The sequence below is a fragment of the Desmodus rotundus genome, chromosome 11 (genome assembly GCF_022682495.2).
Source record: "Desmodus rotundus isolate HL8 chromosome 11, HLdesRot8A.1, whole genome shotgun sequence".
Taxonomy (NCBI): Eukaryota; Metazoa; Chordata; class Mammalia; order Chiroptera; family Phyllostomidae; genus Desmodus; species Desmodus rotundus.
In genome coordinates this window covers 39216315-39234962 of record NC_071397.1, presented here as the reverse complement: position 1 = coordinate 39234962, position 18648 = coordinate 39216315, and the positions used below count along the sequence as shown (strand labels likewise).

The window sequence follows — 18648 nt, the reverse complement described above, 5'->3', positions numbered from 1 at the left end:
GCTTGGTTCCTTATAAACACAAAATAGCTGGTACTGCTCCAGGCATCACATCTTCCTACATATATATCAAAAGGGAAAGGGAGGGGAGTTCCCCTCATATGCTTTCTTTTTTTAAAAAGGAAGGAAAACCCTTTCCAGCATCCTCTCTGCTAAGGTGCTAATGGAAAGGAACCATTCACACCCATTCTCTAGCTTTAAAGAAGTCTGGAAATGTAAGGCTCTAACATGGAAGATGGGCTGTACTATCTAGGAAGAGAATGGAGGAATGAGGATGACTATAATGCAAGCAACCAACAGTTACCTTTAGTTCTCTAGACTTCCAGCCCTCCAAAGCCCACATCCAATGGCATGTACTCCATGAAGTCTTTATTGAGTCATCCAATAAAAGTTAATCTCTCCTTCGGTTATGTGCACACTGTGTACCTTTTGTATTCACACTTTTGCTTTGTATTATAGTTATCTGTATGCTTGCCCAATTTTAACTATAGGAATGCATAGACTCTATCTTATTCATCTTTTATTCTTCATATCCTCTGACACAGTCCTTGACCCTTAGAAAGTCTTGAATAAATATTTCCTGAACTGAAAACCTCACTAATTTGAACCAGTTAGATGATTTATTTTAGCTAAAGGAAGAAAAGGACACAACCCAAAAGGAAATTCAGGGCTTTCACCATATTCACACATACACAAATTACAGACTCTGCTTTCAATAAGCATACTGCATGGATAAGAATCAGAAACAAAATTACAGAGAAGCTGAGTTTACCCTTCTATTGGCCTCTGCCCCACCCCAATTAGCATCCTGACAAATGTGCTATTTACTCAGGACTGGACCACTTGCTACTGAATGAAGCCTCCCAAGGACTCATCCTAAAGGGATCACAGACTGAAGCAAACTTAGACCAAAAGGATTCGTGATGCCTACTAGAGATGAAGGAACAATGAGTTGGAAGCATCCTGAGTTGCTGAGGATTTTGTAGAACAAGGCTACCATGCCACTTCTGGATTTCAAATCTGCAAACTTTTAAGAGACAGAAATAAATTTACCTTTACTGAATTTTTAGCTGAACCTAATCCAAATTAATGCACTTGGTCTTCCCCAGAGATGATAGTCCTTACAAAGCCTTTGGAGCTGGTGAGGGAGTCCAGGAGCCATTGCCAGTAGGAAAGTCCTCTGGAGTCAAGCCTCAATCCAGCTTGGCACCCAACTCAACTTGAAGAGTGTCCAAAACTAGTTTCATCTAGACAAGTAACAGTGAGTCTGCACTCAATTCAGTTGGCAAAATTCTGGCTGCATATTGAGTTTCTCAAGCAAAACAAAGGATAGTAACAAATTGTCAAATATTCTAAACATCAACACTACTGATTGTTTTTAGTTAAATGCCTTTTTTTTTCTGCCTCAGAAATGACAGGATTGAGTCAAGTCTTCCCAGTGCCAAAGTAACTTTCCTCCATGCAAGGAGGAGACGAGGTACATGGAAAACTCTTGAGTGAATGGTTCTTTGCTTTTGATTTATATTGCCACATCTTTTAACAAAGAAACAAAGATCATCCAACTAACACTATGGCAACCTGCACAAGCAGAACAGTTAAGTGCAGGGGAAGTCAAGTCAATCTAAAAGCGCATTTTGTATTTTATTCAAAAGGTTAAATTAATTGAAAAAAAATTGTTTCTTGGGACTGAGTACAGATTTTGTTGTATGGCCAATAAAGTCAGTTAAAAGAGTAAGAAGCTGGTTTGTACATAAAAATGCAGGTTATTTGAAAAGCATCCTGATTACAGTGCACATCAGAGACAGTTTACATAGGTGGCAGAGGAATCCCCACCGCTGGGCTTCGGGAAGGACACTGGGATTAACACCCTGGCAGACATACAAGAAGGACAGGCGTGATCCTTCTCCTCTGAGAGGGCAACTGTCCAGCCAAGATTAACCTGAAATGACATGTCGAACTATTCTAAACTCTAATGAGAAGACCTTCACACCCATCTGATGTGTGTTATACATGCAGAGCTCAGATCAAATCAGTGAGGCCAAAACGTTCCTGGTGAAATGTCTGATGTATTTACATTGGTCTCATATCAATGTTCAAAACTAACTTTCACTGTTTGGAAAGCATTTCCCCAAAATGGATATAGCCAATAGCATAAAACTGATCATTTAAAGACACAAAAGAAATCTACAAGTCCACCTAGATATTGAAAGTAAAACAGCATTACTACTCTTTTAGAGAAAGTGCTTCCTTTTTAAGCTATCGTGATTGTTTTTTGTTTAGTTTTTACTAAAAACTAAAAACTAGTTTTTAGTTTTTTTGTTTAGTTTTTTTTGTTTAGTTGCAAATTGAATTCTCATGGTGCTCTTTTCCAAACATAATGTCTTTTTCTGGACTTTATATTATTTTATTACCATTTCTTCATATGCATTAAATACTACTGAAATGTGCCAATTTTGTGTTTATAGTTTAACATCAAGAAATGAAAAACTAGCCCTGGCTGGTGTGGCCCAGGTGGTTAGAGCATCATCCCATAATTGCAAGGTTGTAGGCTCGATTCCCTAGGAAACATGTCTAGGTTGTGGGTTCAATCCCCATTCTGGGTGCATACAGGAAGCCACCAGGCAATGCTTCTCCCTCACACTGATGTTTTTCTCTCTCCCTTCCTCTCACTGCCCTTCCTCTCCCTCTAAGAACAATGAAAAAAAAATGTCTTTCGGTGAGGATAAAGAGAAAAGCTAAAGACTTTGAAATTAAACAAATTATTTGGGTCACTTATCCCATGATCCCCTATACCACATTTGTTAAAGAGAAACCGGTTACACATGTTTTTAACTGCTCTGAGAAAATATACTGTTGTGGTTATTATGGTACATGTGAGAAGCAATATGGCACAGCGGTTAATACATGGATTCTGGAGCTAGATTCAAGATCTAAGATTCTGGGTTCAGATCCTAGCTCTACTACTTATTAGTTGTGTGAACTTTGGCAGGTTATTTTACCTCCAAAGTGCTTCAGTTTCCTCATCTATGAAATAGCCCCTACCATACTGCCCCATTAAGAGGAAAAAATACTTAATATTAATAAAGCACTAAAAATGATACCTGGAGCATAAGAACATGACATACGGAATTATGAAATATATCACTTAATAAATAAAAAGCACTTATAACACAAAATGTCTCTGCTGTATGTATTATAAAGCTATTAAAAAAAACTATCCTACTATATGGGATCAATTTACTGTAAGAACTATTAGAACATAGTACCACCCAACATTTAACTTTATTAGCCAGTATTAAATTAGTAAGATTGCAGATGTGTTCGAGCATTTTCTCCAGTAAATTCATTTCCCAGTAGAACATGTATCAAAGAAGAGAAGAAGGGATAAAATAGGGAATGATCTGGCGGTTAGACACAGCCAGCCTCCTCCATTCATTCAGGGTCATCACCAACTGGCCCTAAGACCTGACTTGCTAAATAATGGCAACATCTTGCCCTGGCTGGTGTCGCTCAGTTGGTTGTCATCCCACAAACTGGTTTAATTCCCGATCAGGGCACATGCCCGGGTTGCGGGTTTGGTCCCCAGTTGGGGCTCATGCAGGAGGCAGCCAATCCATGTTTCTCTCCCTCTCTTTTTCCCTCCCTTCTCTGTCTGGAATCAATAAAAGGAAAAAAAAATTAAATAATGGCAGCATCTTTAGACTTTACCAGGAAAACACTTTTTTTTTAATTTGTGAGTTAAAAACCACTATAAAAGACCATCTTAAACTGCTGAATTAGTCACTTGTCTCCTGTCTCTCCCTGCATCACTGCCAGGTTAGCCTTCCAGGGTCGATTGCTTTGGGCTAAAAAACTGTGGGAATTTCTTGCCTCAGAGAGACTCAAAATATAAATCAAGGTCACACATGTCTGCCCATACAAATACCAAAATAAAAAACCTCATCGAGACACTTCTTAACCCCTTCAGAGTTCCAGACATTATTGAAGGTAACCAAGGTATGCATTTCACTTCTCAAAATACACAGGGCAGACTCTCAAACAAGGCATTCAATGGAACTCCCACCTCCCTTTACGGACGTATTCTGTAAGCCTCGTGGAGAGGTGACTTGAACAAGTTCAAAATCAAGGCAATGAGCATAGCACATTTCAGCCATCAATCAAATGTCAACGGTGAGTTATAACTGAGTTTGACTCCATTTGTGATGTCTGAGTGCTGACAGCTTTCAAGCACCATCCTCCCACCTCTCACTTTTTGCCCCACATCTGAGCAAGGCCATAAGAGGCCCATGAGCTTCATCCCTTGGCACATGCTTCATAGTTAAAACCACAAAAACCCTAACCCTCATTGGCCCCACTCTTTAATCACAAAAAACATAGCCAAGCCCTACTCTCCCAGAAAATCCTGTAATGGGAGCAATAAACTTTCGTCCTCTCTTTAATGCATGTGTGGTATCATGAGTCTGGCGGTGTTGGGCTCACACTCCAAGGGACAATCACATCTAGGCATGTCACCTCCCTGCTCCTAGATCTCCAACAGCTCCCCACCGTCTACTGAATTAAATAGAAACTATTTACCATAGCTACAGATTCATCTTTCTAGGCCACTCTCCACTATTCTCCTTTACAAACATAATGCTTCAAATGTGACTGTTCCCAGAACATTCTCTTTGAATGTGCAGTTCCCTCTGTTCTGAGTTTTCTCTTGCACCCACCATCTCTATTTACCTCTTCTGCAAGATCATCCTAAAAGCTACCTCCTCTGTGAACTTGTTTTCTAGATCTCCCAACCAGATAAACTCTTTCCCTGCTTTGAACCCCATATCATACTATTTGAATTTCTGGTAGTGTTTTATCATGTTCTACTCTAGAACAAAGTCGTTAACATCTTACTGCTCTTAAAGCTCAGAGCTTGAGGGCATGGATCTTGAAAATAGACAAAAAAATTTTAAAATCCCACACTGGATTCTGGCTACCTAGTTGTCCTTGAGCAGATCACCTGTCCTCTTTAAGTCTCAACCTCCTCTTCCAATGAGCGAAAATAAGATCTTACACGTGAAGGGATTTTTGCCGGGTGCCTGATTCATACTAAGCACTAATGTTAGCTGTTAACATTACTTATTCTCTCTATTGAATCAGAAACAATTTTTATGTCAGAAACTCATTTTTTTCCACCCATCCTCCCAACCCGCTTCCTATCTGGCAACCATCAAAATGTTCTCTGTATCTATGAGTTCAGAAACGTATCTTTTTAATCCAATGCAACAACAGCGTCTTGTATATAGAAAACATGTAATAACTAGCAATTGAATGAACGAATAAATGGTTAATAGGACTTCACTGAAATTTGAAAGCAAATTAACGGTAAGATTAGCACAATTAAATCACAGACATGAACTCAGAATTAGTTCTAAGTACACACAGAAAAATCATGTAAAAAGAGTAGAATCCAGGTAAAGGCTTAGTGTCTTGAAAACTGCTTGCTAACTTAAAACTAGTTAGCAAAAGTAGGTAATCTTCCCCTCTCTTTCTCTATCCTCTCTCCCTCCTTTCTCTCTCTCCTAACTGGGATATGAGTTTAGCTATTCTCTAACGTTGTTATTTTAACAAAGAGTAGACATTTGTGAATTAAAAAGTGACAGATCAATTAGCGACTTAACGCTTTTGTTCAAAACCCTGTCCTGACGCGAGTCTTCCTAAACTACACAGTGAACTGGGCTGGTCCCCAGTTAATACCCTACTGCAAATACACACCAAAGACAGTGTTAGAGGTTACAAAGAAGAGGCTATACCTTCTGATGCAGTACTTCTCCTTCGAGGACCTACTTTACAGGGAAGATGGGAGCTATAAAAACACAGGTAGGTACAATGCTCGTTAGAACATTAGTTAAGATTATTTGAAATATCCTCATGTGTGAAATATGTGATTGTCTGCAACACTTTAAAACCAGATATTAAAGTATTTTTCAGTGATAGTGGAGAATGTTCACAACATTGTAAGTGAAAAGATACAATGTTATATAAACAGAACTAGTTTATCTCAATATCAATGCACTTTTTCCTTAGTGATAGGATTATTCATGGTGCCCCCTGCCCCTTGTATATTTAAATACTCCACAATAAACCTAAATTAATTTAAAAATGTGTCTTTCAAGAGTTTATAGGCATGAGTTTGTCATGACATGTAAGCATAACCACAGAATGTGTCTAATCAAAAGATGAAGTTTTCTTTGAAAACAATTTATTGTGTTGTAAAACTGAAACTGTTTCATACAGAACCATGTATATTTGTACACTGTTAATATTTCAGTCAGTCTAATTCTCCTGTGTGCAAGAAGTCACCTTGAAATGCTACGTATCACAGTTCTCTTTGGGGGAAGAAAACAAAAAGGAGTAGAAATAGGACTGTGCAGGGAAAGGGGCGTCAGGAAATCTACAAACTTCCACTTTAGAAATAAGCCTATCCTGACAGCATCCTCGGGTTCTTTAAAACATGCTATTAAATCACTTCTCAGCCTTTTGGCTAAGATCAAGTGTAAATGTTATTAAATATTTACTTTTCACAAAAAAGTAAAACTGGTCTTAAGCCTTTGCTTCCTTAAAATAAATTGTATCCTTACATTAACCAAGTTAAACTATGAACCACAAACAACTCCTACGGTCAAAAAATGTCAGCTAAACATAAACTGCATTTGTTTTTTACATACAAGTTTGCGATATCATTACAAGTGTAATCACGACCTGTATCTTAAAGCTCATTTCAAGTAGTAAAGCAAACCTAATTAATTTCCCATGTAATAAATAAATTCAAAGGTACCCATGGTGTTTTTTTTTCTTTCCTCAAATTTCACATAAATGAAAAGCCTCTGTGATCTCTGGCATACATACTACAGCATGAGAACAGAGGGACTCTCATCTTCAGGCCTGCGCATGTAGATGGTAAACTGGCATATCGAAAGCGGTGCTGCTGCCAAGGTTTGGCCAGTCCCTCCACTGGTTTTCCAGGGTAATAATGGATTTGCATTGATTTAAATTCCCTGTTTGGTCTAGGCCCTCCAAGAATGGGTGGTTCACATGCACCTGGAGCGGGCGTGGGCCTGGAGAGCAGACCAGAGTATGCAAAGCTGACCATCTCACCTGGTGACTGAATGACTGTGGCAATGAACTTGGTCTCATTTGTTTAGTGTTCCCACCAGCTGAGCTAACTCATCTCTTAAGATAAAATTTACACAAGCTAGCACAGCTCTCCAGAATTTTATCTTTCTTTTTAAAAGAGTTGCCAACATTAATTGTGCAAATTATTCCCTATAATATTATGGACTCAGAGTTGTTTTATAATAAAAAGAGTGCCATGACGAAATTATCTCAAACATATTTAAAGCATATCAGGAATCTAAAACATAGTAATTATTACACATTACAAGTGAAATCTAGAGCAAACGGAAACAGTGAATGTTTTGCATGCAAAACGAAAACAATAAAACAAATCCACAGCAATTGCCATTTTTATTACCCTGGGGTATTCTGCAGGTGTAACAGCAAGTAGGTAGTAATGCCATCGCCATCACGTGGCAAAAGGAGCACTAGAAGGGGGGCCTGGAACTGAGGTCTAGCCCTGGTGTCCTATAACACGATGCTATGTCACCACTACCAGTTTCTTTATCTGTAGAATGAGAAACGGGGCTTGGCACAGCTAAGTGTCCTTCCAGTTCTGAAATACTAAGAATTCTTATTCTTGTCAAAATGATATCAATCATGTTAAATATTTTTTAAAATCTAGTTATTTTTAACTCAGGACAAAGATAGAGCCGCTAAAATATTTTAAGATAAAACACAAAATAAAACCAGCCTGCATTTTTAAATCAAATGTTTCTGAGAATAAGAACAGAAAAATAACTGTATGAAACATTCTCAAAGAGCTGTTTTTGTTTTTGTTTTTTTCCATCTAGAAGGAGGCAGTATCTCCTGGACAATACAGAATACATTTTCTTAAACTATTTCAAATTACATAGAAATATAATTTCCTCCCTTCCCTCTCCTGTATTGTGAAAAATCCTTGCATACGTGTAAAAGTGAAACCAGAATCCCCGCTACGAAATGTCCATCTTCACTTGAGGATGCTGCTCTCTGAAGGCTGGATGATTGGATACCTGCTGAAGCAGAAAGGAAGCATGTGCCAAACTGTTCTTAACCTTGTAAGTCCTCATGGTGTCTCATTTAGTGTAGGCTTCAGAGAAAAATTTAAATGGAAAGCAGAAATGATACCAAAGATTCCCAAACTAAGGCTGAAAAGCCTCTAATGTCGTCCAGAATGCTGAGCCCCGTGTTGGAACATTAGGCCAAAAGGGACAGAGTGGAACAGAAACAGTTACAGTTCATTTGAATCTTCTTTTTGTTTTACATCTACTTTAATTAAAAAGACAGAAAATGAAGCTGTAAGTTATTTCTACTTAAATATTGAGGTGAGCATAATCAACTTTTACTGCCAATCAAGATATTTTAAAAGAATTTACCATTTGTGATTTGCTCACTTATTTCAATAAAGCTTTTCTCCACCTCTGAAAAAAAATCTTTGTCTATTATTGATAGTATGAATTTATGTAGCTCTTTTTTTCTTTAAAACTTTTTATCAAATGTGCTTCAAAGTCTACTTGCTTTGTAAGAAAAAAAAAAATCTATCAGCTATAAGGCACAAAGGTCCTGTACGGATCACCATAATCACACACAGCAGCAAAACTGATGATACATGAAGGGGCGGGGGGCAAAGGTTGGTTTCCAGTTGTTCCTGTGGAAAGACAGGCAGGTTATGGTCCTTACAACAGCTTCAGTCACTCAAAAGAACGTCACAATGCAACTGTAAACCTACTTTTGCCCACCCCTGTATTACTGCTACGAAGGGTTACATTGAAAGTGGGGAGTTACAATTCAGGGTCAAATAGCTACATTATCATAAAATCTTGCCACTTTAAATAGAGATTTATTGGACACTTTAATAGCTTTTTAAATTGAGGAATTTATCAAGTGCTTAAATTTTTAAGTATAGGTGTCCAAGCCCACTTTTCGAAAGTTTAAGTTAGGCCAGTTCGCTTTTAGGAAAGACCTACCTGTTTCTGCTAACCAAAAGAAATCCGAAAAGAGTTTTTGCTTTTAAAGTAATGGTAATTTCTTCTTCACTTTACGCCATTTCAGCCTACGAAATGTTTCATAGGAACACGCTACTTTCAGCTAGCAGGGGACACCTGCATTTTTTTTCTTTCTTTAAATGAGGCATATAAAGGATAAATGAGGGGTATTTTCTCTGAAACCTTCATTAGGGTGAGTAATAAAGTATTTTATCAGACAAAATAAATATTGAAAAATAGATTGCTTGTAGGTTTCAAGGACAATAACGCATAATGGTACTAAAGAACAGTGTTTAAAACTAGTATACTTAAAGTGAACACTTTTAATTTCACTTTTCCTATACGCCTTGCACTTATTGGATTTATATAGCACCTATCTTCCAAGGAACTGAATGCGCCTTGTAAGATTATAACAAGTATTATGATTGCACACCAGCATTGTTTTCAAACAGTAATATTTCTTACCTTAAGAATGTTCTATTACCGCGTATTGGAATAACAAGGAGTGACATGATAGAAAAGAAAGCTGCAGCAAACAGGGAAGTTCATACAAAGAACGACACAAGAGCATGAAGAAGAAGCAAGAAATCCTAACTCCACAAGAGCCATCCACCTAAAAGGTGACAACTGGGCTTCACATAATCGCAAATTCTGCTTCAGTGAGCTGATGAAGAGAAACGCTAGATGAATAAATCTATTGCTTTCCTGGGTCTAAGGGAAAGATCAGTTTTTAACTGTTAGGTTATCATATGAAGAAGAAGAAATAATTCTTTTGAATTGAGACTCTCTAAATATTATACTTTTGTTGTTTTCCATCTACAAATCAGCAGACTTACCAGTGCAAGTCCATCAGCAGTTTATTTCTAAGATATGTGTGCTCTTATTACATGTTTTCACTGTTTCTGGCAAGGTAACATCTCGATCTTTCTTTAGAAAATAGTGAGCCAGGTAGTTTTGAATTCCTGCTGAAAACTTAAAATGTGTAATGGAATATTAAGTACCATATATTTAACCTTTTCTCAGGCAATTATAGGATCTGAAATATAACTATAAATAATGAATAATATATTTCATAAAATGAGCTGTATAAAAGTTAATATGGTTAAAATTTCATATTCTAACTATTTAGTCTAATCTACACAAGGAACAGATCCATTTTGAAAACTTCTGAATTTAATTCAAAAAAGGAATAGGCAAAGATTTCTAGAACCCAAAGTACTATCTAATCCTATTTCATTTATTAAAATATGGAAATGTAAATTTTGTTTCAGATATAAAACACTGCAGAACATAATCTGGAAAGAAAGAAGGCCCTAAGACTTACTGATACAAGTTTATCACACTTTACGTTAAATAGTAATGGCTAAATTAAAGTCGCTTAGAGATTAATGGAATTTACTAGTAAGCTTAATTGGCAAATAATACACTTTGAGAAAAAGAAAAGCTTGTCTATTACTGAGAATATCAGTTGATAAACCGATTCCTTTATTTACACCTAAATGTGATTTATTTTTCACAAAGGTGTATATGCTAACATAGAGCTTAGCTAAAATCAAAATATCCCCAAATTCTTAAATACAGAACTGACTGTAAGAACCTGTGATTAGTTGAGACACTTGTCTGTACGTGTAGACACTCATCTCTGGTTATTTCCTCAAATTCATATCCTGGCATAACAAATTCTTAAACACATTTAGTAGGGTCTCTGATAAACTATCCAACTATATTTTTTAAATATTCTCAAGAAAGTCTAAGTTCCAATTTACATTATGATCTTAGGAAAAAAATTTTAATTTTAAAATCTGATTTTAGAATATTCTGTCTTTACACACTTCATTTTCATACATTTATTTGCACTGTATTTGTTTCATACTCCAAACACCCATTGAACAATTTCATATGGAGAGTTTTATTAACTATATTTTTGTTCTATGCTAAAAATTTAATCTAGAAAAGCCCCAAACCATGAACCACTTATTATATAGAACTCTTCCCTCTTACCAATTTTATAATGCTCTCACAAAATTGTTTCTTTAATAGAATTAATTTGGAGCCCATAAATCTATTCACATGAATATTCAAATTCTCTATTTAAATCATGAGAGGATCCATCTCAAAATTATCTCCAAAGTCTACTTCTGTAAGATCCTGCTCCAGTTTCATTCTCAGCTATAAAACCTTAATTATCATTGGAACAAAGACCCTTCAGTATCACTGCCCTTAATCCTTTTTTTCAAATAGCAAACTTTAACACAACTGTAATTCTTTCAAGAATCTTTATTGAATTTTTTAAACAATTTAGCCTGTTGGATCTCAATGCAGTTTGTAAAACAATTGTATAGTTTCATATAAACTGCAACCAAAAAAGTAATTTACTTTGTCAAAGAAGTTATCTGAAGTTGCAAGTTATTTTTTGTAATATGCAGAACAGTAAAATGTAAGCATGCTCTTGGATGCAGGTGCTCCTGTGTACTATGGAGTTATTTTGAAGAGCTTGCTAAGGTCTGCAGGCAGTTTATGGAATGCAATTATTTTCTTCACAATTTAGGTACATGAGAATAAAACTGATACTAATGAACAGGGTATTTTTCTCAAAAAAGTTGAGGCAGCTTCTGTTGAATGCTATCTGTGTTGGTACATTTGTTACACCTTGAACTGTACTAAGAGAAACAGACAGCCAGGAGCTCATGCTGCAATTTGAAAAATCCCTCCACACGCGTTGAGTTCCAGGAAAGGGAAGAGGGTAAAAGACTATGTAATTGTTCATCATCTTACATCAGCAGACCACCAAGACACTTTACATGGCAAGAGCGCAAATTCCCTTCACTGCTTTCAGTCAAGGTCAGCGGTGTCTCTAGTGGAGGGTAGAGGTGGAGCAAACCTAAGACAGGATAAAGCTTAATTAAGTCTACATCTCATGCAGTTGTCCTTGTTCTGTCTTTGAATGTTTCTCAGACATCCGAATTAGAACTGAGGTTTGTTAACCTGGGGTCCGCATTGATCTCGTATCTGTAATGATACCCTTCCATGTGATCCCTGCAGGCATCTCTGATGTTATGCATCCACTTTTTTATCCCCTTACGGTTCAAATACAAAACCAGTAGGAAAATGGCGCCTATCAGGGCTAAAACAATACCTAGGAAAACATAAGAAGTCTGCAGGGATGGAGGGAGGATAGGGTCACACTCCAGGTCAGAGCTGTTGAGTTCCAGGAGGACCCGATTCCTCATTTTTTCCGGAAATGCACAGGTGAGCCTGGCTTTGCTCTGCACTACCTCTGTCTCCTTGAGCCAGGTCACCATGTCCGCCATGTGGCAGTCACAGACCCAGGGATTGTTGTCCAGGAAGACCCTGACTTGGGGCAGGCCTTGCAGCTCTGCCAGGGTGCCGTTATGAAGGACCTTGAGCGCGTTGTCCTCCAAGTGGAGGCTTTCTAGGTGTGTCAGGTTTCGGAAGTTCACAGAAGTCAGGCTCACCAGCGAGTTGTTGCGCAGGTCCAGGTGCCTGAGGCCCGGCAGCTGGACCAGTATGTCCTGGGGCAGGAAGAGAAAGTGGCTGCTAGTGAGCTCCAGGCGGCGGAGCCCACGCAGCGCCTGGCCAGCTCGCAGGGCAGCAGCCACCATACCCTCGATGCTCCATTTCTCCTCCTTATCAACAGGGGGCAGGACGTGGCTCAGGATCAGTTCCACCAGGGGGCTTGGGGCGGAGACGCTGGCGTTGCTTCCGGAGAACGCGAAGGGGCTAAGTTTGTGCAGAGGGTTATGACTGAGGTCGAGCTGGCGCAGGCTGGGCAGATTCTCGAAGGCTCCGGCGCGCACCTCCTGCAGGTGGCTGCCGCTGAGATTGAGCGCCGCCAGCTCGGCCAGCAGCGGTCCACGGGCGAAGGCGCCGGCTGGGAGCACTGCCAGCTGATTGCCAGTGAGGAAAAGGTTGCGCACGTAAGGGGGAAGGTCCGCTGGCACCTCGGTCAGGTCACTATTAACGCATTTGACGGTCCGCGCCGCTTCGGAGCACTCGCAGAGCGGCGGGCATTGGCTCCGCAGCGGAGGCTGGGCGGACACCGCGGAGGCCAGGAACGAAGCAGAGGAGGTGGAGGAAGTCGCCAAGGAAGTGAGTGAGTTCGAGGAGACCCAGCCCAGCAGGACCAGAGCCAGCCGCGCGAGCCGCAGCCACGCGTCCCCGGCGCCGGGGCCCCGGGAGCACCCCCCAGACATCACGGCCTGGGACGGTGCCCGCTCCGAAGGCTCGGGAGCTGGGCCCGGAGGGAGCGGGTCGGCAAGAAGCTTCTGGAGAAAACTTTCCTCCCCTGGGAGCGTAGGAGGGACGCCGCAACCGGAACTTGGCTAACCCCTCGCCGCCAGCGGGCGTTCCCCAGCCGGGCGATTCCCCCGCCCCTTCCCTCCAGAAAGTACGCACAGCAAGTCAGGACACTCAAACTCGCGCTCCTCTTCCCGCCTCCGCCGCGGCCCCTGAGTGGCACCTCTTGTCTCTTTTGTTGGTGTCTCACGCCGGATCCGCTGCAGGACCTGGGGACAAGCGGTAGATAAGCGTGAGGAGCTGCGGCGACCACAGTTCTCCCAGCGCAGGAGCCGGCCTATCCAAGCCAAGTTGTCCCCACTCGGTCCCCCAGACCTCCCTCCGAAAACCAGTGTGGGCCTCACCTCCCCCAGCCCCACGCACATCCTTACCCGGGAGAGGGGCGCGCATGCCGAGACAGGAGCGCAAAGTCTTGCATCTGTTCTGGCTCAATATATATATATACCCTTTCAGCCTCCCGCCCTCCTTTTTTGAGATCAAACTCGTCCCCCGCGCGTAACTTCTGGCTAAATCCTTCGCGTCCTCCCGTCTAAACTTCTCACTCTCCCACAGCCTCCGTGGACAACCTGCCTTCCGGGTCTCCACCCCCACCCTGACCGCTCCTTTGATCCAGGTTAGGTAAAGAGGAAAGTTTCAGGTTGCAAGAGTCTTTTCATCTCTTTCAGTCCCTTCTGGGATAAGCAGGAAGTGGAGGGCTGTACCATTCCCCCTGCCGCCGCCCCCCACCCCAGCTCGCGTCTCGCCAGCCCCTCGGATCCCCGAGGGGGTTCAAGACATCTTCAAAGGGGAAGGGAGAGACCGCGGGTGAAACCCGTGGACCTACGCTATTCTCCCGCCTGAAGATGGGGAGGCGCCCTACCGCTGCCTTCCGGTTCTCGCCTGTGCGGCTGGTTCCCGACCGCTCACCTCTGCGCCCACCAGCCCCGGAGACGACTCCTAGTCCCACCAGAGTCGCGCCGACTTTCCGGCTCCGAGCTGCCAGAGCCGACTCTCGGGCACCCCCAGCCCCTAGCCCAACCTCCGCAGCTGGGAAAAACCAACCCCGGGGGCGGGGGAGGGCCAGGCCAGCCGGAGGGACTTACGCCGTGCTCCCAACCTTGCAAGTCCTCGGCAGGGAGATTTCAGAAAGGAGACTGGGGGATCTGGGCTCGCGCCTCCTCCTGGTGGAAATTAACGAGGAATGTGCGGGAAAAGGTGAGGGAATCCCTTTCTCCCCCTCCTTGGCATCCTTTGTTGGCTCCTCATTTTGCGTACTGTATTTACCTTGGACAGGAACAAAACCGCTAGTGAATCTCGTGGAATTCACCCTGATTCGGGCACCTGGGTCAGTAAACAGATAGCTTCGGGTGTGACAGAGCGGTGGGAAGCAGCAGAATAAAGAAATGAGCTGAAAATGCACAGCGGCCGCAGGAAAACGCCCAGCAAGCTGCAAGGGAGCTTCGGAAAATCTTCCCATCCAAGTGATACCTTAGATGCCAACTTCAGATTTAGGTGTAATGAATGCGTCCCCTACCTGCCCTGCCCCCGCACGTCTTGAACAATTTTGGAACTTGCAAAGCAATCCAACTTTAAGATGGGGCGGGGGTGGGGGCGGGGCGGTAAGTTAGTGGAGAGGAGATTCATTCTTGATTCATTATAGTTTTCTCCTCCCAAAATTAAAAGCAGAGGGAAGAAAGAGGCAGCCAAAGCATACTAGAAACAAAAGGCAAATAGCAACGGCGTGAGTCACCGGAAAGCGGCCCCACCCCCTCTCACCAGATGTAGCTGTTCTGTGTCACAGTGCCAGTCACTTGAGCTAGGAGAGTGCTCGGGGTAGGGGGCGGAAGGGAGGCCGCCCAGGGAGATCAGAAGCTTGGGCCCACAGTCTATCACCCGTGGTGGTGCTCGGCCGATGGAGCGATGGGGAGGATGGAGTTGAGGAAAGGGACTGATCGAATGATTACTTACTGGGAGGGTCTGTTATATTGGAGAGGTTTGGGGTTCTGAAAGTTAGAGAATGATCCTTGCTCTCCCAATAACTGTATCCCCTTCGTCCCAATCAAATCATTAACCTGAAAGAGTCTGAAGGTGCTGCTTATTCCAGGCTTCTTCATTTTGGACAGAAAGATGGCAATTAGAGAAAACAGTTAATAAAATGCTCAAATCGGGAATGCTGATTGTGCCTATGAGTGGTGCATTTAGCGTGAAGAAAGGCCCAACTCTCAAGTCCATCCCTGATTACCTTTATGCAAGAGATAGTCTGCAAAGCCAGGAGCAAAAATGGCCCAGAGAAGACCTGGAGGGGTTGGAGACTGCAGATATTTGAGCTAAAAGCCAGTTTTGTTAATTTGCATCTTCATCATGTTTATCTATTCCCCTTTTCTTATTTTTAGAAGTGTTTTGTAACCTGAATATGAAAACTTTGAAGAAAGAGTCTCAAAAGCTGTAGTGAGGTTCTGTGTGCCGGTTGTGGTGGTGGTTACATAAATTGACATCTGGGTTAAAATCCATAGATCTATGTACACCAAAAAAGAAAAAAAAAAGAGTCAAGTTTATTCTATGATAAATTTTAAAACAAAATTAATGACTTCTGGGGGGAAAATTAGTATCATGCCAGAGTAATGCTCTGTTAGGCATCATACTAATTCTGGTTCTGATCTAAAGAGCAATTGCTCTGTTAGGAATGAGAAGCACCTTACAATTTAGAAAGATTATATATATTCTCATCCAATCTTCCTATTAGCTCGGCAATATAGAACTAATTAGTATTATTGTCTTGTTATTACTGGTGGTGTTAACCTGTTCTACAAATGACAAATCTGGGGTTCTGAGCATTAAGTGTCATACTTGCCAAACCCAGTGCTGATCACTTTACAGAAATTATTTCATTTACTCTGCACATCAGTACTCACGTAGGCACTATCACTCCAGTTCTACAGACAAGGCAGTTGAGGCAAAAATAAATAATATACTGTAGTCCCCACACCATTATCTTCTGGGAATTTATTCCAAGACCCCCAGTAAGTGCTTGATATCGTGGATAGTACCTAACTCTACATACACTGTTTTTTCCTATATATAAATGCCTATGATAAAATTTAATATATAAATTAGACACAATAGGAGATTAACAATAATAATAAAATAGAACAATTGTAAACAATATACTATAATAAAAGATATATGAATGTGGTCTGTCTCAAAGTATCTTACTGTACTGTATTCACCTTTTCATGTAAAGGAAGCATTTTACAGCATCTCTTGGGCATATCTGAATTGCCAGCATTACTACTCTGGCACTTTAAGGCCATTATAAAATAAAGTGAGTTACCTGAGCACAAGATATTGGAGCACAAGTACTTCAATATCTTGGTAGTTGACCTGATAACCAAGATGGCTACTAAGTGACTATGGGGTGGGGAGCCTACAGAGCATAGATAAACTGGACAAAGGGATGGTTCTTGGCTGGGACAGGAGATTTTATCATTCAGAACAGGAACACAATTTAAAACTTATGAATTATTTGTTTCTGGAACTTTCTATTTAGTATTTTCCAACCTGAGTTGACACGTGTAACTGAAACCATGAAAAAGGAAACTGCAGATGAGGAACTACTGTAACTTTTCCAGTGAATGGCGAAGGTGGGGACTGTTGCATCCACCAACGCAAGAAACAGATATTCGGAGACTTTCAGGACGTTTTCAGAGATGTTACTTTATTGGCCAACTCTTTTAACCTGCGCAGGGGCGGACTCTCGATGTGTCCCGGAGACACCGTGCTCAGAAAAGCTGCAGATGAGAGCCGCGCCTTGCGCTTACAGCCTATCAGCTTTATAGTCGCGAGCAAGCAAGCGTTAGCACAGAAGCGAATGTGGCAGTTAGCAATTTGTTATTCTCAGCACACTCTGGGTTATCTGTTGGGGTGGGGGACGGAAAATTTCAAGCATAAGCAGTTCTATTGCAAGACAGTTCTCTTGCACTGGGGTCACACTTCGCTCAAGGGCTGTAACCTTTCTGCCTAGTTCATCTTGTTTGTTCAGCACATCTAGTTTCTTCCCTTTTCTTTAACCTGGATCATCAGTCCATTCTGTTCCTTGTTCTATTTCAACTCTCAACATAACAGGGACCAGGCCCAGATTTGTCTGCCATTCATAAATATCCCATATTCCACTTCAAGACAAAGCTAAGGAGTTTGTGCAAAGCCCAGCTCTGCTACACCAGAGCCTCATTCCTGGCTCCTCTGCCCGTTTCCTTCCTCAGCCTCTCTGCAGCTGGCAGATGGTTATGGCTGCTGAATCAGGACCCAGAAACTTGGGTCATTTCTAACTTCATCACTTACTGTATGACTTCTGTACACCTGTTTCTTAATCTGTAAAATAGGAACATTAATAAAACTTTAGGGCATTTCCATGAGAGTTAAGATAATGTATGTAACACACTTAGAATTATTATTATGTTCTCCTTAATTACTCTCCTTGCCATTTATTGTGGACTCACTCTATCTCTGTAACTAACTATTTTAGTAACAGTAGTACATACAATGATGAACAGTTGATGGTCTCCATAAGTACAACTGTGAGATACAGCAAATAAAAACTCAGGATACCCAGCTAAACTTGAATTTCGGTTAAACAATAAATAATTTTTAGTATAAATATGTCCCATGCAATATTTGGGACATACTTATACTAAAATAATTCATTGTTTACTTGAAATTCTAATGTCACTGGGCATCCTTTATTTGATATGGCAGGTCTGGCAACATAGGATTTCATCACCGAATGGAAGAAGCACAGAAACAAAAACTTTCAGTGCAGAACATCGAGTGCAGTTTGATGGTTGTGTGTCTTTCCAATCTCCTCTTTCTTTGTATATATTTCACTTCCATTTTTGCTGTTTTTTTATGTAAATGAGATTATAGTATTAGCAATAATTTTTTTACTTTGAAACAACTATCTACTGTTTTATGTTCATACATATAGGTACACTTTCTTCTTTTTTAAAGACTGCAAAATAGCCCATACTGTAGATTGTTATGCCACATATTTTTAACTGCCTTACTGAAAGATATTTTGATCAGTAAGTACTTCTTAGAGAAGTCTCCTTCAAGTGAGAAAGCTTTCTAGGATTAGTTCTATTTTGATTGTCATAAGCACTTAATTATCCTAAATTATCATTCTTGCCTTACTCTTGACAGTTTGAAATTCTTTTTGTTCACAATGCTATTTACATGCTGC

The 18648-nt window shown here is 41.0% G+C and overlaps 1 protein-coding gene across 1 annotated transcript; it reads right to left on the bottom strand.

The window, feature by feature from the left end:
- Positions 1-10143: 10143 nt before the first annotated feature.
- TPBG (trophoblast glycoprotein) lies at positions 10144-13335 on the bottom strand. The gene has a single exon (XM_053914261.2). It carries the CDS (start codon positions 13328-13330, stop codon positions 12068-12070), a length of 1263 nt encoding a protein of 420 aa, XP_053770236.1. The 5' UTR covers positions 13331-13335; the 3' UTR covers positions 10144-12067.
- Between the last annotated feature and the right edge of the window lie 5313 nt (positions 13336-18648).